General features: G+C 62.6%; 1 protein-coding gene across 5 annotated transcripts; it reads left to right on the top strand.

Moving 5' to 3' along the window:
* The first annotated feature begins 1,252 nt into the window (after positions 1-1,252).
* CAPN15 (calpain 15) lies at positions 1,253-22,533 on the top strand. 5 transcript variants are annotated; one of them, XM_067707229.1, is made up of 13 exons: positions 1,253-1,663; positions 9,515-9,809; positions 15,329-16,754; positions 17,540-17,748; positions 17,837-18,020; positions 18,100-18,323; positions 19,075-19,200; positions 19,272-19,424; positions 19,771-19,932; positions 20,035-20,261; positions 20,428-20,594; positions 20,677-20,855; positions 20,941-21,084. In XM_067707229.1, exons 2-13 carry the CDS (start codon positions 9,628-9,630, stop codon positions 20,948-20,950), a joined length of 3,249 nt encoding a protein of 1,082 aa, XP_067563330.1. In that variant the 5' UTR covers positions 1,253-1,663; positions 9,515-9,627; the 3' UTR covers positions 20,951-21,084. The 5 variants fall into 5 exon arrangements, with proteins under 5 accessions (XP_067563330.1, XP_067563332.1, XP_067563329.1 ...); XM_067707228.1 differs by having other exon boundaries at positions 1,257-1,663; positions 20,104-20,261; positions 20,937-22,533; XM_067707227.1 differs by having other exon boundaries at positions 1,259-1,663; positions 20,937-22,533.
* The last annotated feature ends 182 nt before the right edge of the window (positions 22,534-22,715 follow it).

The following is a 22,715-nucleotide window of genomic DNA, read 5'->3' as shown; positions in this document are numbered from 1 at the left end:
TATCAGGTCACCATCCTCAACTTTGGCTGTTTTTCTTGTTGGGAGGTTATAGGGCTGTGGACACCGGTTCTGGCCCAATCACCCCAGGCAGTGCGGACGGAAGGGGGCTGGGAAGGAAAGGGACTTGTGGTCACTGAGCCACCACTAGGAGTCGGCCCTTGACTCCATCCTCTAGTGATTCTGCAGCCAGCAGGCCTTGGTCAGAGGCCTGTCATTGTCACCTTCGTGCAGGTAAGGAAGCTGGAAGTGGGCTGAGTCCCCAGAGGCACTCAGGAAGCAGCTCTGTCTCGGCTGTCTGAGCCCAAGCACCTATGATTGGGACGTGGGTGTCCTGGCTGCAGCACCTGGAGAATAAGATGGAGGTTTTCCAGGAGCATTCAGCGCTGTCCCTGAAGGTCCTACTGGCTGGACGCTGGAGCAAACATTACCTAACCTCCCCTTGCAAAACTCCTCTCCATCTGGAGGCAGAATTGGACCACAACCACTCTCCTTAAATCTGTCTTAGCTTAGGGGCCTTGCTTCCGTGTCTCCTGCATGGGCCGTGCCTTCTCAGGATCCCCACGCGCCCCTGAATACCAGGGTTCCTGGAGCTCCGACCTCAGCATCCCCACTCCCCGCTGTGGCTTCTCCGTGCTTCGGTTGTGCCTGGTAAACCGCTGACACCAAAGCGCTTTCAGCAGATCCTGCTGCCTCCACAGCCTCTAGGCGACAGAGGGACCTCCGGCTGCCCAAAGGACAGGGAGCGGCCGCCCCTGAGGAGGCTCTTTGCGAATGGGGGCGGATTCTGCTCAGAGGCCCCCCGCTCACCACACCGGCTTCCTTCCTGCCAGGCGCCGGACTGCGCCTCCCTCCGTCCTCCCAGCGGCGCGGGGTGCTGGTTTCCCCGGTGGCCGAGGAGAAACTGGGGCTCAGACAAGCAACGTGCCCAAGTCACACTGAGTGGCACGGCCTTGGGTCAGCCCAGGTCGGTCCCAGCGAACCGGAGCTTCGGACCATGAAGCCTTTGCGGGGACCCGAGGAAGCAGACAAGCCCAGAAGGACCCCGTAAGGGAGGTGGCGGGTCTGCGGACACCGCAGACTTCAGGGGCCCGAGAGAGGTCAGCGGCCGCTGCCCGCGCCTACCTGCACGGCAACCGGAAGCGCCGTGATCGGGGAGGACCTGGGGGTCCCGCCCCTTCCTCCAAGCGGGGCATTCTGGGAGTTGTAGTCCCGGTCCCGTCGGGGCCTCCTTCAGCACGCAGCGCCGCCCGGGACCGGGCTCGGCCACCTCCCTGGGCGCCCCGGGAAGTCGGAGAGCGCCAGTAGAGGCGGCTACTGGCCATCGCCCCGGACTCCGCCTCCCGGCCTGCCTCGCGCGCCGCGCCGCCTTGTGGGAGTGGTAGTCCGGGCGAGGGATTCACAGCGCCGCGTGCGCCCCGGGCGCGCCGTAGCCGCGGGGCCCCGGCAGGGCGCTACGTTACGGAGGCGGCGCAGGGCGCTGCGCGGGACGGGTCGGGCCGGGTCGGTGCGCTTGCCCGCTCCGCCACTCAGCGCGGGAGGCCGTCGGGGCAAAGCGCCGGCGGCAGAGGGCCCGCCCGCCCTCCGAGAACAAGTTGTGGGCCGGCCGGCGCAGGCGAGCGAGCCCGGGCCGCAGGGACTGAGGAGGCGCCGCGGGTTTGCGGAGGTGAGTCCCGCTCCTGGGCCAGGCCAGGGCCGGGGGCGCGGCCTGGACCCCCGAGGGGCCGTGGTCGACGGGCGGCACCTCCTGGGCATTGGCCGGTCCCGGCCGGGCTGGGGGCGCTGCTGGAGAGGGGAGCCGGCGGGACCTCGAGCAGAGGGATACCAGCCCGGGGTGCTAAGGACACGGGAGGCGGCCTCAGCCCCTCCTGCCCTTGAGTGCCCTTACCTCCGGGCAGTGTCTCGGCCCCGGCGACGTTAGGGGATGTGTCCTGGGGCGGCCCCGTGGAGTCGGGGAGCAGGCGCGCCCTGTGTGCCCACTGGCCACCAACCACATTTCCTCCTCCCGTCCCTCTCTTGCTGGCGCTGGAGCGAACCGAAAAGTTACCTATGGTGGCCCTGAGAATGTTTGCTAGGCTGCCGGCCGACCCAGCTCTTCCTGTTGCCCACAGGAGGGGCCCTTCTGATCCTGACCAGTGCAGCCTTGTTGGGTGGTCAAGTGGCCCTGACTGGGCTGGCTCTCGGAACCCCTTAACACACAGGAATTTGTGACCGGACTCCAGGCAGCAGGACCCCAGTGAGGCCAGGCCTGGGAGTTTGGGGTCCTGTGGCTCGGAGCCATGGCGTCCTGTGAGGGAAACGGGCTCAGCTGGGTGCTTGGTAGTTCTGAGCTCTTTCTGGGAGCCCCTCCTTTGGAGATCCCTGAGCTCCTCCCTCTGCCTGGGTCTGGGGGGCTGTGTGAACCACTGTTAGGAGGATACCGGTAATCACCTTCCCGCCCCCAGAGGCTGGGGGGAGGGGGTAAGTCGATCCTTCCACTTCTGAGTGCTTTCCTCAAATGTGGGGAGAGAGGTAGTGTTTCCCTGGCCCAAGTTGCAGAAGGAGGGCCCCAAATGGACGGGGAGCCTGAGAGCCACTACTCTGCAGCCTGGCTGGTGGGAGCAGGTCTTGGAGAGGCCAGCTGAGCCCGGCCCTGGTGTTGAGCTCCTCTTACTTCCTCTCAGGTCGTTCTGCTCCCGGGAGGAGCACCCCTCTTTTCTTCTGCATCTGAAACTCTATAGAGCTGCTTCTCCTGAGCAGCCAGGCTGGTGATCTCATGACCTACTGAGAGCCAGGCTTAAGCCCCGCTGGGCCCAAAGCTCAGTGATTGCACAGCTTTAGACAGGGACCTTCGGTCTCGGATCTTGTGTCTCTGCTTTGAGCCCCGGGGCTCTGAGAGCAGGAAGTGGCTGGGCCCTCCGATCCTGTATCTGGAGGATGGTTCCAAACCCCTCTGCCCTTCTTGACAGGGTAACTTTGCTGAAACTCCTTGCTCTCAGGCCCTGCATGAAATTCTCTGGGCCCCTGTCTCTCAGGTAGCACTCTACTAAGCCCCACTTTACAGACCCGGAGGCCGAGGCTGAGGGGCAGGCGTGGCTGTTGGGGAGGGTTGGATGGGGCTGCACATCCAGGTCTGATCCACGACGATGCCTTTCAGCCTCTTCCTTCCACCACCGACGGTTTGTTTTTTATACATGGAGTTGGGAAGGACTCTGCTGTCCTAAAAATTCTCTAAAACCACAGATGTTTTCACCGGCCTGAGCTGGTTGGTGAAGAGCCTAAGTGGTGCGGCCCACACCCTGACCAAGGGTGCTCCGTGGCCTCCGGGTCAGTTGGCTCCTCACCCTGCTCTTTTGCCTGGACTGCCTCAGGCCCTCCCACCCGGCACCCACAGGAGCATCCCAAAGCAGGAATATGGTTGTGTCTTTCTTGCCTAATACCTTCTGCCAAGTTCACAGGCAGGGACCACTCCCCCCAACCCCCTGCCCCGCTCTGCCAAGAATGCCCAGCAGGCCTGTGGTATCCCTTTGGCTGTCTCCGGCTCCCCCTGTGCCCAGCACTGCCCCATTCGCACCAAGGGCAGGGTGGTCAGCGAGCATCCTCTGTCAGCTGCTCGCTGGCAGGCAGCTCTGGTGACCCAGCTCTGAACTCGGACGGGAACTCCGGGGTTGGAGAGGGAGGCATCCAGAATGGCCCCTCTCAGCCTCTCATGGATGAGGAAGGGTCACTGGTCTCCACCTTCTTTGAATGAGCTGGAAGGAGGCTGTGGGTGGAGTTTGGGCTTGGAGACCTGCCCAGCCACACCCTGTCATCCTGGGTCACTCTGCAGATGGCTGTGCTGGTGCTGCCAGGACAGTGCAGGGAGCCGGGGGCTGTGGGAGAGCAGCATGGGGTCTCCCGATGCCTGCGGGATGTGCTGTCCCTCCAGTAAGTACTTGTCTGGGGCACCCGGGGTGGACTCGCACAAGACCGAGTGGGACACACGGCCTCACTGCCTGTCCTGGCAGCACCATCTCACTTGAGCACCTGCTCCACACCCTGCTGTCTGCTTCCCCCTTTCCCTGGTGGCCAGGTTGGGGGACGTGCCTGGATGGTGCTGCAGAATATCAGAAGGAAAATAGGTTGATAGCTGCTGTTGACGAGAGTCATGGTGTCTTTGTCCTGAGGAAGGCATCCATGGCTTCTGCTCCTCTGGGTCGTCTTGGCCAAAGGCCAGGGCAGGGGAAGTCCTCCCACACCTGGCCCCCCCACATCCACACTGCTAGAACCTCCTTCCCCTCCCCCCACGGAAGGGGAAAGGCCGCGTGTTTGGAGGCCCTGCAGCTCCTGAAAAGGTCCCTCCCTTCGGGGTGAGCTGGAGGCTCCAGTGCCCTCACTGTGAGGTGGCTCTGCCACCCTCGAGGCCCGAGGTCACTGGGCTGCCTGGGCCAGGGCTGCTCCTGCTGCCACTTGGCGAACAGAAATGTGGCAGTGCCAAAACCAAGCGCACTCATCATCAGACGGTACTGAACTCGTGAACTAGAAACGAGATCTTGGTGGCATCCCTGATTCCCTGACAATAATTTCCTTTTCCACGACGTACGACTGAGGCAGGTACGACTCAAAAGACACAGGACACGCCGTGACCCTGTCCCCTTCTGGGAGGCAGCCCAGACCCCCGCAGCTTGTCCTTCAGCCTCCGTGCTGGCGAGCTGCCCCTCACACATGGGTTTGATTTTGAGGGGCCTGTCTCCGCTCCTCCCTCCCCAGAAAGCAGGGGCCCTAGAAGCAGAGCAAATCCCACCTGACACCTGCTGGTCGTTTATGTGACCAGTACCATTGGGGCCCTGAGTTCTGACCTGTGGCTGGATGCTTCAGGGCTGAGGTGCTGGACAGGCAGAGAAGTCCAGAAACGCCAGCAGAGCGGCCACCTTAGAGTGTGTGCAGGCAGGGATCTGGGGCTCCAGCATTTCTCCCCAAGTTGGATGGCAGGGAGTGCTCATTACCATTTTGTTCCTGGGCCTGGTTCTTAGGGGCGTTGATAGGAATTTTCAGCAGAACCTCCACAGTCTCCTCTCAGAGGTCGACGATGCTGTTGTGGGGTGCTGGCCTGGCTGTGGGTGGAGGGACATCTGGGCCTCACAGCACTCCTAGAAAGGACTGGCAGGGGGACATGTGCCCTGTGGGCAGTTGGAGTGGCCAGATGGTGCCAGGACCTGGGTCCAGATGAGTCTCAATGGCTACTGGCTGCTTGCCCAGAGCCCTGCCCCACCTGGGCATCTTTCCCTGGTGGCCCCAGCCATGGGCAGAGCCAGGCTGAGGGAGGCCTTGTTCCCTATGGCCCTGGCTGGCCTAGAGGTAGTTGTGGCCTTGGACCAGGTAACGAGGAGCAGCTGAGTCAGGCCATACCCCTGGGGCCTCCAACCTCTGGGTGAGGGACAGATGCAGCTTCTAAAGGGACATAGTCCCCGGCCACTTCCCATGGGAGTGTTTCCCTGGGGCAGCGGAGGTGGGGCGGCCTCTGTGTGACCTTTGCCTCGGGGTTGGCCCCGGTCTCAGGGTGGCAGGCAGAGCCATGTGGCCGGTCGACACCACTCTCCGATGGACTCTGGCTCCTGCCGATAAGCCTGGGGGCTGGGGCTGCTGCTCCAGGGGCCAGAGTCCAGACCCTTCCAAGAGAGGGACAAGGCATGCCCTCTGGGTGGATGTGCTCTTGGCAAACCTGCCACAAAGCCTCACCTCCCAAGGCAGAGCCCAGGCACGAGCACCGTGGATTTGTCCGGCTGCAGTGGAGCGATGTGGGCACCCCCCTCAGAACCCTGTTCCTCACAGCCCTGCAGGCCGCCATGCCCCTGAAGCTTGGGGCTGTGGTCCTGGCATTCTGGGCACACTGCAAGGCAGACATGTCTCCTGGACTGTGTCTGCTGTCCCTTTGGTGCTCCCCAGGTAGAGCCACCACGTCCCCAGTGGCCCAGCCCCTAACTGTCCACCCCACTGCCCTCCCACCTTGCGGGTTTGGGCCCATGAGCTGCTGATATGGGTGCCTGACCCCTCGAGGGTGGCGTGGGAGGATGCTGTCCCACCCATGCTGGGACAGGGGCCTCCTGGCATGTGTGGGGGGGTGTCCCAGCCTGGTTTCTGGAAGGGATGTAGGTGGGTTCATTCACTGTCCTGGCCTGTCCCTCCCTCAGGCAGGAGTACCAGGCTTCACGTCTGGTGGGTGCAGCTGGGGCACCCGGGCACAGGGAGCAATGCTCTGGGAAAGCCTGTGGTCCCCTCACGGCTGCTCTCCCTCCATGCCCCATCTGGGCTGGTTTTGGGCGGCCTGTTGGGGTTGCTGCAGTTGTGAAAGCACCATTGTTACGAGATGAGATTTAACGAGACTTGCGCCCGGGGCCCTGAGTGGGAGGTGGTGTGCAGTTGGCACATGGCAAACCAGCCAGGCGTGGGGCACGTGCACTGTGAACACGGCTGGGCGAAGCGTGTACACACGTGTGGAAGCGTCATCAGGCAGCCCGTGTCTGCAGAGCCTGGCTGTCCCAAGGGACTCTGGCGCCCTGTGTGTGTGCCCCTCAGGCTAGCGGGGACAGCCTGTGCTGATGCCCGCAGGACTCGCGGGAGCCCCCGGAGCATTGGGGGTACAGGGAGTAAGGATCCCGCGCCTCCCTGCCCTGGACCTGGGGTTCAGCCTCTGCCAGGTGTTGGCTCAGCCCTAGTCCTCAGTCGCGTAACCCGCCGCGGGAAGTGCCCTGTGGGCAGTGGGACGAGGTGAGCTGGATGAGGCCGTGGGGTGTCACCCCCAGGACCCGGCTTGCCACCACCAAGACAGGCGCGTCCCACGCAGGGTCCTGAGGAGGCTTCACCCTCGTCCGGCCCTTCATGCTGTTGTCACTCTGGGGGAGGGTCCCCTGCTGTCCCCAGCCGCTGGGGAGTGCTGGTAACGCCAGGTGGGGGGCTGCCATAGCCCTGTGCCTGCACTTCCCTGAGGCCAGATCTAGGCCACCATCCCACTCAGATCTAGGGCAGCAGTTCCCGAACAAGGGCAAGGAGGCACTGGCTTGGTCTGGGCGGTGGGATAGGCACACCCACCCTTCGGGCCCTCGGGAGGCTGGCATTGCCAGCGTCTGAGCCCAGGCTTCTGCCGGGAGACGCAATTATGTTGCATTGCTCCTAAGACAGAGCAGCCAGGGAGCGGCCCTGGGCAGTGCCGTTGGAGCCCAGGTGGCCTGGGCGCTGGTGAGTGAGTGAAGGATGCAGGAAGGCATGGATGAAAGGAACTGACTCGGGGCGGGAGCACAGGGCCTGGACCAGGCAGCCAGGGCTCCCCATCACCCCGGCGGCCGAGCAGGGTGTGGGGGTGTTGGTGCTGCCATCCCCAGAACTCCCCAGAGAGGCCCTTCCAGGTCACCCTCCCCCAACCCTCTTGATTGCAGGGTCAGAGTTTCCTGAAGGTGTGTCGGGAGGCTGGCACGTGGGGTACAGCTGCTGCCGGGCCCTGCTTGGTGCCTCATGTGCTGTTCACATGCGGTACCCCAAGTGTCTGTGACAGGCCTGAGCGCTCAGTCCCCTGAGGCTAAGAGCGTCGGTGAAGAGCAGGCGGGTCCTCACAGGACCTTGGTGCTCCTTCCTCCCAGCGAGCCAGGCCCACAGGCCCCCGGGAGGTCCAGGGCTGTGTCCTCACTCTTCCCTCGGCTCTACCTGCATCAGGCACACGTGATGCCAGCCCTGACCTGGCTGCGGGTGGACTGTCTACCCGCCCCCCGTCCTTTGTTCTCACAGTGGACACCGGCCTGGACCCAGGCTTGAATAGTCTTGCTCCAGGGACACCTTTCACTGGGCTCAGCTTCAGCTCAAGCCCTCACCTGCTCAGGATTTGGCTGTGAAAGGGGAGTGTCAGAAACGCTTGGGCTCTTTTCCCACGAAGGGTTCCTATGTGGAGTGGGATTCAGGAGCCTGGGGGCCGTTCTAGCTGTTGTGGTGTCCGACTCGTAATCATGGGAGAGGCAGGTGTCTTGAGTGACCCTGCTCAAGGTGCCGTGACCACTGGGAGTGTGCTCTAGCACAGCCCAGTACGGAAACCTTGGGCAGCCATGGCTGCTGCCCCTGGAGTGTGGCCCATCTTCGTGGAGGTGAGCATCAACCACAGTAGAGGAAGGACCTCAACTCAACATAGGTGGTACGTGGTTCACGCGGGTTGCATCCTGATTCCAAACTGACCTGGCAGCACATTGGACGTGTTGGGTGATGTAACATATGCTACAGAGATTCCATTTACCTGTCCTGCCTTTCTTTTGTGGCTGTCAGAGGGTTAGAAATGACACTTGAGGCTCGTGTGATGCTCCCACTGGACGGCACTCCTGTCAGCAGGAGCCTCAGCCCTTCCTTCAGGGTCCAAGTGGGCAGTGTCGGCTTTAAAGGCCACTGGGGCCTCTGCCCCCACCGTCGGCTCTGGTCGTACTGAGCAGGGGAGGCCTGAGTGGTAAGTGACTTTCAGGATCTCCAGGCCTTTCGGGCCCTACGCTGCTCTATCCTGTCCATGTCCCTTGGAGGAATGGGTCCAGGTGAACAGTATTGCTACAGGGGACTCGGCTGGTCTGACTGAAGCTGTTATGAGGCAGGGGCCCAGACTTCTCCCACCCCTTCAGCCTCCAGAGTTGCGTGTGCTGCTAGCCACTCAGGTGTGGGCATCCCCACCCGTGTCCCCTGGACGCAGCATGGACCAGTGCTTCAGAGGCCTGGGTGCCCTCCAGCCTGCCTTTGTGCAAGGACGCGTCCACCATTTCCACCCCTGCTGCTGGCCCCTGTGTCCAAGGGACTTGTTTGGAAGCTGGGAGAAAGAAGGGTGTCATTGGGTGACGGTGGACCTGGGGGTGGGGGCAGGGCTGCTGGTCACCTCTTTGGCCAAAAAGCCAATTGGACGCCCACCTTGGCCCAGAGCCTGGCCCAGGCATCTTCCCTGAACCTGACTGGAACTCGCCTTATTTGAAATGAGATGCACCTGGCCTCCCATTTCAGGGCGGATGATCTTGGGCCCATTGGCCTCCCCCTGGAAGGCGGGCAGCCTCCCGGGTCCCTCCCTGGTCACCCATCTCTGGGTGGAGGGAGCTGTCCCTCCGGAAAGGCCGTGGTGGTGACTGCACCTCCCTGTGACTTTGGACGCTGCCCAGTGCCCCTCCCAGAGGCTGTCCTGCCAGGGCTCGCCTGCCTCGCTGGGCTCCCTTCCCTTGTTTTTCTTTTCTCTGCCTAAATATCCTCTAAATCCTTTCTTTTAAGGCTGATACCCTTTTGGCCAGCGACCGTGGCACAGCCGCTCCTCCCCTGTGGGAGCAGAGAGGGGGGTGCCAGTCGAGGGTGGAGGCGAGCTGTGCGCCAGGGCTGCAGCCCTGTCGGGACCCTGGCTGTGGGGACCCATACTTTGGGCTCTCCTTTGCCACCCCAAGGCCACTTGTGTGCTGGGAACCTCCCTGGGCTCCTGGGGGCTTGGTGCCTGTGAATCACACTGTCTCTTCTCTCTCTATTCTCTGTGTCATTTCTGTTGTTGTTGTGTGACTCGGACCAGCCCGGCCGCCCTGTCTCCTGCGTGGGTGCCCTCCTCCATGCTCCACCTCGCCAGCCGCCGCCGGCCACATGTGACCAGGCCCGGCTCTCAGCGTGGCCACTGTCGCAGGGGCCATGGGGAGCTCCGCCTCCTCGCTGGCCACTGAGACCGAGTCGGACCACGGCTTCCCCAGGGGACTGCCCTACCCAGGGCCCCCGGCAGCGGCCGGCTGGTGTAGGAGCGGCCCTGGGGAGCCTGTCTGGGGTGACACCCTGGTCACCCGACAGCACCAGCCCCCACGCCCCCGGGCCCGAAGGTAAGAAGGTGGAGACGGCGTGTCCCCAAGGGACCCTGAGGGGCGGGTGCTGCTGTCAGGTGCCCCTTCCTCGGCAGAGGGACTTTCAGAGAAGTGGGGTCCCTGTTCCTTAGGGTCCTCTGGCAACTCATATCCCCCTAGACACCTGAGAGGCTCTGGGGTTGCTCACTCAGTAGAGAAGGCCCGGGATGCTGGCCCCTCCTGGAGCCGGGCTTCAGGTCTCGCCTGGCTGGTCGGAGGTGGTTGGGACGGGACCTTGCAGCCCACCTTGAGCCCGGGGGCTTGCTTGTCTGCTGGAGCTGGAGCTTCTTGCTGGGTGGGGAGGGGCAGGGGCACAGCATGCACCGAGAATGCTGGCTTGCTTCCCATGGGATTTGGGGGGCACTGCCCTGGCCCCCCACCCGTGCGTGGTACCCTGCTCTGATGTGGCTGCCTGCAAGGGAGCAGAGGGGGGCGTGGGTCCCCGCTGGCAAGGCTGCACACGCCAGCTGCAGCCGTGGCTGCACTCAGACCCACCCAGGCTGTCCTGGATCACCTGGAGAGCTTCCCCTTGGGGTGCTGGGGTGATGGGCGTGGGGCAGCCCGGGCACTGTGCCCACTGCTCACGTCTGGGTGGGTTGGGCTCCAACGTCAGCCACGCACACACTGACGCCCCCGCCTTTGCCCCATCCTGCAGCCTCACTGGAGGGAGAGGTACCTGGTGCACAGCAGACACTCAGGGTCCATGGACCTCTGGCCAGAGGTAGCCTCACTCTCCTGGGCCCCCACGCCTGGGCTTAGTGGGTAGCAGACACCCTCCTCCATCTCCCGGAGGCCCCTGCCAGCTGCCCTTGGCTGTCACTTCTCTCGGACACAGCTCACTTGTGCAGGACAGTTTCCTGGTGTCTGTGGGCCCCATGCATGTCCTGGGCTCACCGTCTAGGTGGCCAGCAGGTGTGTGGGAGCAGGACCCGCCTCCTGGGAGGCTTCAGGGGTAGTATGAGTGGTCTTGTCTGAGTTACCCTTAGTGGATGGAGTCATGAGGGCTTGAGGTCCAGGGGGATGTGCTGGGAAGCAGATGGTGGCAGGCACCAGGAGTTAGCAAATCGCCTCAGTTCACTTGTTACTGTATCAGTTACTGTATCAGTCTTATTGGGGTGTAACGTAACCTACCGCCAGATCCTTCGCTCCTAAGCATGTGGCTCAGTGGTTTTAGTCCACGTGTGCGGTTGTGCAGCCATCAGCACAATCCAGTTTCACAGCATCTCCGAGACCCCATCTCCTGCCCATTTGCAGTCACCTCCCACCCCCTGGAAATCACTCAGCCACTTTTGGTCTTTGTGGATTTGCCACAGAGACCAAAAGTGGACATTTTACGTTTTACGTCAAGGGAATCACACCTTTGTGTTTGCTTCTCTCACCGAGCATTGTGTTCTCTGGGCTCATCCACGGTGTAGTATCAGTGCTTCGCTTCTTTTATGGCTGAATGATGCTCCTCTGTGTGGAGTTTATCTGCTTATTAGTTGATAGACATTTGGGTTCTTTGCCCATGGAGTTTATGAATCTGCTGCCGTGAACATTTGTGTACCGGTTTTTGCATGGACGTGTGTTTTCACTTCTCTTGGGTAGATACATAGAAGTGAGTTGCTCGTGTTTATTTTAAGTTTATGTTTAACTTTCTGAGAAACGGCCAGGCTGTTTTCCACAGTGGCTGCAGTGTTACCCATCCCCACCAGCCGGGCAGGGAGGGTTCTGGTTTCTCCCAACCCTCCCAATGCTGTTACCGCCCGCGGTTCTGATCCTGGCCTCCTGGTGGTTTGAGGTGGTCGCTCATGCTAGTTTCATCAGCTTATCCCCAGTGGCTGGTGCACCTCTTCACGCCTTTCTCCATGCACACGTGTCATTTTATTTCTGTGTATTTATGTCCTCAGGATAAATCGCCAGGGGTAGAATTACTGGGGTGGGGGGCGGGGGGGCTGCAGCGAGCAGCAGAGGTGGCGACCCTGTGCCCCAGCGCGTGTGTGCCTGTTGGATCTTGGCTCACGCTGACCAGCGAGCAGCCTGGGCGGGCAGCGCCCTCTCTCACTCTCTGGCCTCCCGCCAGGCCTCTCCGCAGGCTGGCGCATCCGGCCTGGCACTCCAGGCAGGTACTGTCTGCCCCTGGGAGCAAGTTGTGGGAAGAGCTGCCAGTGACCTTGAGGAATCCAGACACCCAGCATGGACACTAGAAGGAGCGGCGCAGGGGGCTGGGCGCCACAGATGCAGGAAGAGGGGCAGAAAGGTCGGCTGCCAGGACCCCTCCCCACACCCATACCTGGACACGTGGACATGCACGTGCGGACGGTCCGGCTGACTCTTCCCCTGCTCTCATGGGCCCCGGGCATCGTGCGGACACCCGCCGCACGCAGCCCACCCTTCACTGAAGAGCCTCCAGGTCTGGGCATGACACCCACCACCAAGCCAGGCCAGGAGCTGCGAGGCCTTGAGGAGTAACGGGCATCCACCACCTACGAGCTCTGGCCTCCCCTGGGTACACAGAGGCGGAGAGGACAGCCCAAGGCTGGCTGAGGATGACCTTAGAGGGAGGGGCCCACGTGCACCTCAGAACCAGCAAGGGGTCAGGTGGCGACATCCTGCCTGGGAGCCTGGGCTTGGGTCTGCTGGCCTGACCGAGCAAGGTCCTTGAGTGGGGGCAATACTTAGTCCTCTCAGCTTTTTTGTGGAGGAAAAGGCCGTCCCCAGGCTCCTGCAGACCCTGCGTGTCCCAGGCCCTTCCATCACCTCCCTTTTGAATTGGAGCTGAGTGTTGCAGCCCCAGAGAATTGAGGGCAAAGCCAGGTATTTGGTGTCCGTTTCCCACTTGGCTGGCCTTCCTGTCGTGCGGAGTGACACCCGTGTCCTGGAGTTCAGTATGCTGGTCTCCGACTTCCAGGCTTTGTCTGGTGCTCTGGCCTCACCTTGGACACTCTAGGGATCCAGGTCCTGGGCCCCCAGCGCATCAGGGTGGCCGTGAGGGTGACCCTGTGTGTGGAGACCGGAGCAGGGTAGTTGAGGGGGTGGGGGCAAAGGCCCAGGGCTCCTCTGGACACCTGGTCGCTGACCCCAGAGCCACTTCATCTCCGCCCACCTGGTGACGCTGAGGTGCGGACTGAGGTGTGGGCCACAGGTGTCCCTGAGGGAGTATAGCTCCCACCGCCTCCAGGTGTCACCTGCTGTGTGTCCTGGGTGTGGCCTCTTGTTCATCCGGCCAAGGGACTGGCCAGCTGTTGGGTCATGAGAGTGGGTGGGACTTGGGCTCTCTCCCCATCCTGTGTCTTCTCAGCATGTCTGGGACCACCAGGGGCCTGGAGCTGAGGGCAGATGTGTCCTAGGAGGGCCCCAGGCCCACCTGTCCTGTGCTGGGGGCGGGAGCCCGAGTCTTCTCCCTGGACACCCCTCTGCCAGGAGCAGGTGGTCCACAAAGGGTCAGACCAGCTCTGCAGGCCAGGTGGGGCACCCAGGGCAAAAGACCATCCTCTGAGCCTGGGGCCCACGTGGAGGCTGCCTGGGACCCAGCGTGTGTGTGCACGTGTGTGTCTGTGTGGGCACACATGTGCCCACGCCTTGACCGTGGGCCCTTCTGTCAGTGGGGAGCAGCAGGGGAGGCTCCAGTCATCTCTAGGCAGATTTCTTAGGCTTTTGGTAGTGCAGAAGACAAGGCCAAAGCTGACCTGGCCAGGCCCCACCCCCGTGCTGGTCGCCCCAGGGCCCATCCACCCACTTGGGTGCTGTGGGCAGCCTGTGAGTCTCAGCCACATGCCCGAGAAGGCGGCTTCACAGTTTGCTCTGGGCCAAGGAACAGTCGCGCTGCTCGGGGGACATTTTTTGTTTGTTTTTTTTAATATTTATTTATTTGGCTGAGCTGGGTCTTAGTTACGGCACGTGGGATCTTTTAGTTGCGGCATGTGGGATCTAGTTCCCTCACCAGGGATCGAGCCCAGGCCCCCTGTATTGGAAGTGTGGAGTCTTAACCACTGCACCACCAGGGAAGTCCCTTGTTTGTTTTTTTTGAAGAGGGAAGTTTTCTTTCTTCCTGAAGGATTTGGCACAAACATACCATAAGTAGCACAAACTTCATGACTTGTCATGAAGAACAGTTAACTTTTCTGCCAAGCAGAGCAGCTACAGTGAGGGTAGGAGACTGTGTGTGTGGAGTGTTGGACGCCCCTCGCACCCGGGTTAGTCCTCAAGAGGCGGTTGCGGGGCCAGCTCTGCCCACCCCAGAGGCTCCCAGAGCCCTGCTCCCACCCCCCTCCTCAGCCCCCAGGAACCATCAGGCTCCTCTCTGCCTTTGGGTTTGCCCGTCCTGAACATTTCCTGTGGATGGAATCACACCACGTATGGCCTCTTGTGTCTTCCGGGGCTCGTTGGTGTTGTGTGTTGGTGCTTCGTCCTTCTTGGTTGCTGAATGATATTCCATGTTTCGTTTATCCATTTATTCATTGATGGATACTTGGGTTGTTTACACTCTTTGACTGTTGTAAGCAGGTCTGCCATGGACATGTGTGGATGTGTGTTTGTGAAGAGCACCAGTTTTCAATTCTTTGAGCATATACCTAGGGGTGGAATAGCAGGGTCACAATTGTGGTAAGTCTGTTTAACTTTTTGAGGAACCGTCAGACTTTTCCAAAGCAACTGTAATATTTTACATTCCCACCAACAACGTAGGGAAGGCCTGTGGTTTCTCCAGATCCTCGCCAGTGCTGTTACCGTCTGCCCTGTTGGGTGTGAGGTGGTACCTTGTAGTAGTTTGATTTGCATTTTCCTGATGGCTGCTGGTGCTGAGCATCTTTTCATGGGCTTTTTGTGTATCTCTGGGGGAGTCTTCTCAAGGCCTCTGCCCATTTTTTTAATAATACTTATTTACTTATTTGGCTGTGCTGGGTCTTAGTTGCAGCATGTGGGATCTTTTAGTTGTGGCGTGCGGGATCTAGTTCCCCAACCAGGGATCAAACTCCAGTTCCCTGCATTGGGAGCACGGAGTCTTAACCACTGGACCACCAGGGAAGTCCCCATCTCTGTCCGTTTTTAAAAACAGGTTGTTTGTTGTGTAGTTATAAGAACTTTTTATATATTCTGGATACTAGACCCTGATCAGAAATAGATGATGGGCATATATTTTTTCCTGTAGGTTATCTTTTCACTTTCTTCATGGTGTCCTTTGAAGCACGGAAGCTGTTAATTTTGATGAAGTTCTTTTCTTCCCCCTTTGTTTGCCTGTACTTTTGGTGTCATATCTAAGAATACGTTGCCAAATCCAAGGTCATGAAGATTTACTCACATTTTCTTCTTCGAAGAGTTTTACAGTTTTCGTTCTTACATTTAGGTCATTGATCCATTTTGAGTTAATTGTTGAATATGGCATGAGGTAAGGCTCTGGCTCATTCTTTAGCATTTAAACCCAGCTTTCCCAGCACCATTGATTGAAAAGACTGTCTGTGCCCCATTGAATAATCTTGACACCCTTGTCAAAAATCACTGACCGCAGCCTTCCCTTGCAGCCACACGCACTCGCCCGGGCCCATGGCTGCGGTCGGGGAGTGGTCCTGCGCACGCTGCACCTTCCTGAACCCGGCTGGCCAGCGCCAGTGCTCCATCTGCGAGGCCCCACGGCACAAGCCTGACCTCGACCAGATCCTGCGGCTCAGCGTGGAGGAACAGAAGTGGCCCTGCACCCGTTGCACATTTCGCAACCTCCTGGGCAGGGGGGCCTGCGAAGTGTGCGGCTTTGCCCCCGAGCCCGTCCCCGGGGCCTCCCTGCTACCCGTCATCAACGGGGTCCTGCCGGAGCCCAAGGGCAGCTGCGGGGAGGAGGCAGGGCCTGCACAGACGGCAGGGCTGGCGGCCATGGAGCCAGCTGGGGGGCGGCCGGAGGAGGTGGAGGGGGAAGAGGGGGGCGCGGCCGCAACTGGGAGTGGCTGGGCCTGCCAGCGCTGCACACTGCACAACACGCCAGTGGCCAGCTCCTGCTCGGCCTGTGGGGGGCCGCGGAAACTCTCGCTGCCCAGGATTCCTCCCGAGGCCCTGGTGGTTCCAGAAGTCGTGGCTCCCGCAGGCTTCCCTGTCATGCCTGCCCCACCCCAGCCCGGGGAAGGCGCTGATGTCAACCCTCCCTCTGCTGCGGACCAGGAGCCCCCCCGGGGGCCACCCTTCAGCCCCTTCTCGCCTACCCTCCAGAACAACCCTGTGCCTCGCAGCCGCCGCGAGGTGCCCCCCCAGCTGCAGCCACCGGTGCCTGAGGCCACCCAGCCCTCGCCCTCTGCCAGCTCCAAGGGGCCCCCCCAGGGCCTGGGGCGGACCGCGGCTGGGGCCTCCCGCCTGGCGGAGCTACTGTCGGGCAAGCGGCTGAGCTTCCTGGAGGAAGAGGCAGCTGAGGGTGGCACCACGCTGCGCCCACCTGGTCCCGCCAGCCCCGCCCACTGCGAGGCTGGCACCACACCGGGCAGCGACGTCATTGACCTGGCCGGCGACACCGTGCGCTACACGCCCGCTAGCCCCTCCAGCCCTGACTTCACTACCTGGTCGTGTGCCAAGTGCACGCTCAGGAACCCCACAGCTGCCTCCCGCTGCACGGCGTGCGGCTGCTCCAAGCTGCATGGCTTCCAGGAGCACGGCGAGCCTCCCACCCGATGCCCTGACTGCAGCGCGGACAAGCCCGGGCCCTGCTTGGCCCACAAGGCTGGCCACCTCTTTCCCACAGCACCGTCTGAGCGCCTGGGCCAGTGGGCTTGCCCTGCCTGCACCCTACTCAACACGCCCCGAGCCAAGCACTGTGCCGCCTGCCACACCCCCCAGCTCCTGGTGACCCAGCGCCGGGGCACAGCGCCCCTGAGACGCAGGGAGAGCATGCACGTGGAGAAGCGGCGGCAGACGGACGAGGGCGAGGCCAAGGCCCTATGGGAGAACATTGTGGCCTTCTGCCGGGAGGTGAGGCCCCTCTGCATCGTCTGTCCTTCCCCACTGTCTCTTCTCCAGCTTGGGGGAGGGTGGGACTCTCTTCCCAAAGCTCAGAGCACCGGCTGGCCCTGAACTTGGGTGGGGCCACCAGGTCACTTACTCGCCTGAGTGTGCTGGGCCCTTCTCCCTGTGTCCACAAGGGTCCATGACCCCACATTCCGTGGTCCTGACCCCTCGGCCCCGCTGTGAGTTCCTGCAGATGGTGGCCCCACAGGGAGGTGGGGACAGGTAGCGGCTTCACACCAACAGGCAGGCCTGGTGCTTCCCGCAGCCGCAGAAACCCTGCTGAAACTCAGGGTTGGGGTGCCCCTTCATGCCTTCTTCCCTTGGAGCTGCAGGAGGGCTGAGCCCAGGGCATCACCCACCCCCAGGGGCATCTGGAGAGGGTGTCCATCCCCCCTCATGCTGCTACCCTCTGTCACTGCTGGCAACCCATCCAGGAGCTTGTGTTCTGGCTGCCCTGCCCCTGTCAGGTCCCCCCACTTTTATTCCTGGGGCCTTCGGTGCAGTGGGCTGTGCAGGGAGGCCACCCAGGCTCCCTGCGACCCATGCCCACCACGCAGCCTACAGGCTGGGCACTGCACCCTCTCCCTGGGGCTCACATACTTCCCACTGACCTGTTGCCCTGCCAAGCCATCCACAGGGGTCAGGGGGCTACACATGTGCCCACCTCTTCCTCTGGGGCTCAGGCAGCAGGGCGCTTTCTTGGGCAGTGGGCCCAGCCTGACCTGAGCCTGTGGCCATGGTCTCTGCAGAATGGCGTGAACTTTGTGGATGACAGCTTCCCCCCTGGACCTAAGTCTGTGGGCTTCCCCGCGGGCGACAGCGTCCAGCAGCGTGTGCGACAGTGGCTGAGGCCCCACGAGATCAACTGCTCCGTGTTCAGGGACCACAGTACCTCGTGGTCCGTGTTCCACACTCTCCGGCCCTCAGACATCCTTCAGGGGCTCCTGGGGAACTGCTGGTGAGTTTGGGGCACCCACTCGGGGGTGGGCTGCCAGTGGGCGGCAGGCAAGCAGGCCGTGTTCTCCGTGAGCCCCAACCTCACACAGGTTCCTGAGTGCGCTGGCGGTGCTGGCCGAGCGGCCAGACCTGGTCGAGCGGGTGATGGTCACGCGCAGCCTGTGTGCAGAGGGCGCCTACCAGGTGCGGCTCTGCAAGGATGGCACATGGACAACGGTGCTGGTGGACGACATGCTGCCCTGCGACGAGGCCGGCTTCCTCCTCTTTTCCCAGGTGGCGCCGGCGGGCGCGGGGTGGGCGGCAGGCATGGGCCGGGCGGCAGCAGGCCTCACAACTCCAGCCCCCCCTGCAGGCTCAGCGCAAGCAGCTGTGGGTGGCCCTCATCGAGAAGGCTCTGGCCAAGCTGCACGGCTCCTACTTTGCCCTTCAGGCCGGGCGCGCCATCGAGGGCCTGGCCACACTCACCGGCGCACCCTGTGAGAGCTTGGCCTTGCAGGTCAGCTCCACGAACCCCCGCGAGGAACCAGTTGACACTGACCTCATCTGGGCCAAAATGCTGAGTTCTAAGGAGGCTGGGTAAGAGGGGTGGCCATGCTGGGGCATGGAGTAGTGGGAGAGGCAGGGCCAGTGCCCTCTGACCTGTACCACGTCTCACAAGATATCTCGGGCATGGGCTGACCCCAGCTGGAGCCTGGCTCCCATGTTGCACTGGCCGTCCCACCTGCCCTGGCAGGGTAGCAGCAGGCAGGATGCTGTCCGTTGGCCTGTACCTTGAAGGCCCTGTCCTGACTTGGGCCGGTGATGGCCATCAGCGTCCTTGTGGAACTGTGTGGAGTGAGCCCCACAGAGGCACCTGGTGGCAGCAGCCGGGGCAGACAGGTGGGGGGAGTCGGGGGACTTCTGAGCCCCAGCACGCATTGGCCAGTGTCTGGGGAGGGTCCTTGACCCCAGGCCTGGGAGAGACAGCTTATTGGTGCTAGGACCCTTGCACTCAGCTGTTGCTGGGCAGTTAGGTGGCCCCACCCCTCAGGGAGCCGCAGCCCTGAGCTGGCAGGATCAGCCGGCCTCACCAGGCCTCCGAAGGCCCTGGGTCTGCCTGTCCCCCAGCCCAAGCCCTCTGAGCTCTTGGGCCAGCACTTCCTGAGTCCCATGTGTCTCACGTGGGTCTCCCAGAGGCAGGGAGCGTCCCCTATCTCGTGCTGCACCTCCCCGGAGGCAGGTCTGGGCCGACAGGGGTCCCCTGGAGAGTGAGCCCAGCCCCCTCCCCCATCATTAAGGCCCGTTACTGAGGGGCTCCCTGGTCAGCGGGGCTGCTCTGCCTGCACAGATTCCTCATGGGCGCCTCCTGTGGGGGAGGCAACATGAAGGTGGACGATGCTGCCTACGAGAGCCTGGGCCTGCGCCCGCGCCACGCCTACTCCATCCTGGACGTCCGTGATGTCCAGGGCTCCAGGTAAGTGTGGGCGTGTGGATGTGGCAGGGGCGTGGGGGCATGAGAGTGGCCTTCAACCCTGTGGTCCGCAGGCTCTTGCGCCTTCGTAACCCGTGGGGCCGCTTCTCCTGGAACGGCAGCTGGTCGGACGAGTGGCCGCACTGGCCGGGGCATCTGCGGAGCGAGCTCATGCCGCACGGCAGCAGCGAAGGCGTCTTCTGGATGGAGTACAGCGACTTCATCAGGTACTGGGCGCTGGGCAGCCACGACCAGTGTCGGCCCCATGGCTGCCCTGCTCGCCCCAGTGTATGGGGTGTCCTTCCTGCCAACCAGAGGCCTGGTCCATCCTGGAATTCGGGTCAGCACAGGGTGGGGGTGTTTCTGCCAGGGCTCTGTCTGTGGGTCAGCCTTACGGCCTGACGCCCCCTGGTGGTGTCCACAGGCAACAGCCAAGACCAGGGCTTCTGGGACACTGATCCCAAGAGATCCCGATGGGCAGGATGCCTGCTGGGGTTACCCTGCCCAGGGACGGGCGCCGTGTCCGGGGCGAGGGTGGGGGCTGCTCAGCAGGGCTGTCCTCTCGCTGCCCAGGTACTTTGACTCCGTGGACATCTGCAAGGTGCACTCGGACTGGCAGGAGGCGCGGGTGCAGGGCTGCTTCCCCAGCTCGGCCAGCGGGCCGGTGGGCGTGACGGCCCTCACGGTGCTGGAGCGTGCGTCCCTGGAGTTCGCCCTCTTCCAGGAGGGCAGCAGGTGGGTGGGGGCCGGGCGGCAGGGGTGGGGCCTGGCCGGGGTAGAAGGGGCGGGACAGCTGGGCAGGGCCTGGCCACCCGTGACCCCTGCGGGCCACCGCAGGCGCACGGACTCGGTGGACAGCCACCTCCTGGACCTGTGCGTCTTGGTGTTCCGGGCTTCCTTCGGCAGTGGTGGCCGCCTGAGCCTGGGCCGCCTGCTGGCCCACAGCAAGCGTGCAGTCAAGAAGTTTGTCAACTGCGATGTGATGCTGGAGCCCGGCGAGTACGCCGTGGTGTGCTGTGCCTTCAACCACTGGGGCCCTGCACCGGGCCCACCAGCCGCGCAGGGTGAGCGACCCACGCCCGCCCACACAACCCCCACCCCAGCCCAGCATGGACCCCCACCCATGCCTTCTGGCCGCTCCGCAGGGTAACCGCCCTGCCACACCAGCACAGCCCTACCTGCACCCAGCGGGGATGTCTGCCCGCTCTCCTCACCCAGTGCCCCCCACAGTCTCCGGCCCCTCAGCGGGGGTCCCACGCGGCACCCCGGAGCCGCCCGGCCACGTGCTGGCCGTGTACAGCTCAAGACTCGTCATGGTGGAGCCCGTGGAGGCCCAGCCGACCACGCTGGCAGATGCCATCATCCTGCTCACGGAGAGCAGGGGCGAGCGGCACGAGGTGGGCGTGGGTCCGGGGGGGAGGGGGAGGGAGGCGGCTGCCCGCCCACCCACCCACCGACCCCTGCACTACCTGCACCCAGGGACGCGAGGGCATGACCTGCTACTACCTGACACATGGCTGGGCAGGGCTCATCGTGGTGGTGGAGAACCGGCACCCCAAGTCTTACCTGCACGTGCAGTGCGACTGCTCAGACAGCTTCAACGTGGTGTCCACGCGTGGCAGCCTGCGCACCCAGGACAGTGTGCCGCCCCTGCACAGGTGGGCACCCCCGCACCACCACCACCCCACCGCCCCGCGGCCCCCAGCCTCCGCAGGCCCTCATCGGCCCCCCTCCCCCAGGCAGGTCCTGGTGATCCTGTCCCAGCTGGAGGGCAACGCCGGCTTCTCCATCACCCACCGCCTGGCGCACCGCAAGGCGGCCCAGGCCTTCCTCAGTGACTGGACGGCCTCCAAGGGCAGCCACAGCCCCCCACTCACGCCCGAGGTCGCTGGCCTGCATGGGCCCCGGCCGCTGTGACCACCCTGCCCCCACCTGCCTGCCCCCACATGCACTTTACGAGGAAGACCCCAACACAGGATGCTTGAACCAGAATCTCAGGACCCCTACCCAGGGAGCGCCAGCGGCATGGCGCAGCTTCCCCTGGGCCTTCCTTCCTGCCCCTCCCTCCTACCCAGGGCCTCATAGCCACCAAGCAGAATACCTCGAAGCGGCCTCTAGCTCGAGGGAGCTGTGTGCCAGCTCCTCTGACCAGCCCACCTTGAGGTCTGGCCCAGATTGCCAGGGCCAAGGTAAGGCTGCCCCTTCCCATGGCCTGGGGCCTCCTGCCTGGCAGCAAAGAGCTCCATTCACAAAACCAAATCTGGGGGGTCAGAGGCCAGGACCCCAACGTAGGAGCAGGGACCGCCCCTGTTTTGAGGGGTCAGAGAACAGGACACTGGGGTGAGCAGGGACCACCCACCCTTATGGGGTCAGGCCAGGACCCCAGGATGAGAGCAGGGACCACCCCCATTTTGGGGGGCCAGAGGCCAGGACCCTGGGGTGAGCAGGGACCACCCCCCTTGTGGGGTCAGGCCAGGACCCCAGGTGAGAGCAGGGACCACCCCTCCTTGTGGGGTCAGGCCAGAACCCCGGGTGAGAGCAGAGACCCACCCCCTTTGTGGGGCACGAGGTCAGGAGCCTTTTCTCCGCAGTTTGCCCCTAGGTCCCATCTCCCCCCCAAGCCCTCATGAGGCAAGCAGTGGTTCCTGGAGTCCCAGCAGTGTCCCAGGAGGCAGGTGCCTAGCGACCATGGGCTCAAGCAGTGGTGGGGAGGGACACTATGCAATTCCTGGAGCGCCAGCCAGGATCGAAGCCATGCCCCAGGCTGGGGTTGGGGCAGTGGGTCAGGTGGTCCTGAGCCCAGGCCCAGCCCTGTGCTTGGTGAGGGGGTTTGTCCTCAGCACCACCTGACCTCTGCTGGGAGGAACAGTCCAGGAGAAATCCTTGGCCAGCCCTGTCCAGGCACATGCAGGGTGTGGCCCTTCCCAGCCCCTCTACACCTCAGAAGCCCAGCGTCCTCCCTGTGGCTGCTCAGCCCTGAGTTCTGTGTCTGCCTGAGGATGACTGAGGCCGGCTTCCTGGGCCGCCTGGCCTCACTGTCCTGCAGCCCCCAGGCAGCAGGTGGCCCAGTCTGTGGCCCCTCGCTTCCCGTGGGACTTGTAGGCGGGTGGATTTACACCTGGAGAAGCACCCAGAAGCACTAGACTCCCCTTTGGGCCTCCTTTCTATTCTCCTTTTACTCTGAGCTGTGAGTATTTTTAACCCTGTACATACGGCAGCTCTTCTGACACAGAGGCTATTTTATCAGTCGTCAGTACCATCCCTGTAGGATGATTCTCCATGGGTGTTTCCAGACTCAGGCTCCGATGGACCAAATAAAAATGTTTTGTTTTGTAAGGATTCCTCCTCATCTGTCTCTCCCAGGGGTTCCTGGCCCCTCACCTCTCCTCCAAGGGCTGAAGGGCACCAAGGCCCACCTGGTGACAGCTCCTCGGGGTGGCTGAGCCAGTGCCCAGGCCAGCCTCACAGGGAGCCTTTAGGGGTACCCTGTTCACCAGCTGCCTGCATCCCAGGAAGGA

This window comes from Pseudorca crassidens, chromosome 15 (assembly GCF_039906515.1).
Source record: "Pseudorca crassidens isolate mPseCra1 chromosome 15, mPseCra1.hap1, whole genome shotgun sequence".
NCBI classification, from domain to species: Eukaryota; Metazoa; Chordata; class Mammalia; order Artiodactyla; family Delphinidae; genus Pseudorca; species Pseudorca crassidens.
This window is presented reverse-complemented; position numbering and strand designations above follow the sequence as displayed.

Coding starts and splice junctions, on each gene's coding strand:
- CAPN15 (XM_067707227.1), top strand. CDS start 9,628: ATGGGGAGCTCCGCCTCCTCGCTGGCCACTGAGACCGAGTCGGACCAC. Junction 19,201..19,271: donor CGTGATGTCCAGGGCTCCAG/GTAAGTGTGGGC, acceptor TGTGGTCCGCAG/GCTCTTGCGCCTTCGTAACC. Junction 20,262..20,427: donor GGGCCCACCAGCCGCGCAGG/GTGAGCGACCCA, acceptor TGCCCCCCACAG/TCTCCGGCCCCTCAGCGGGG.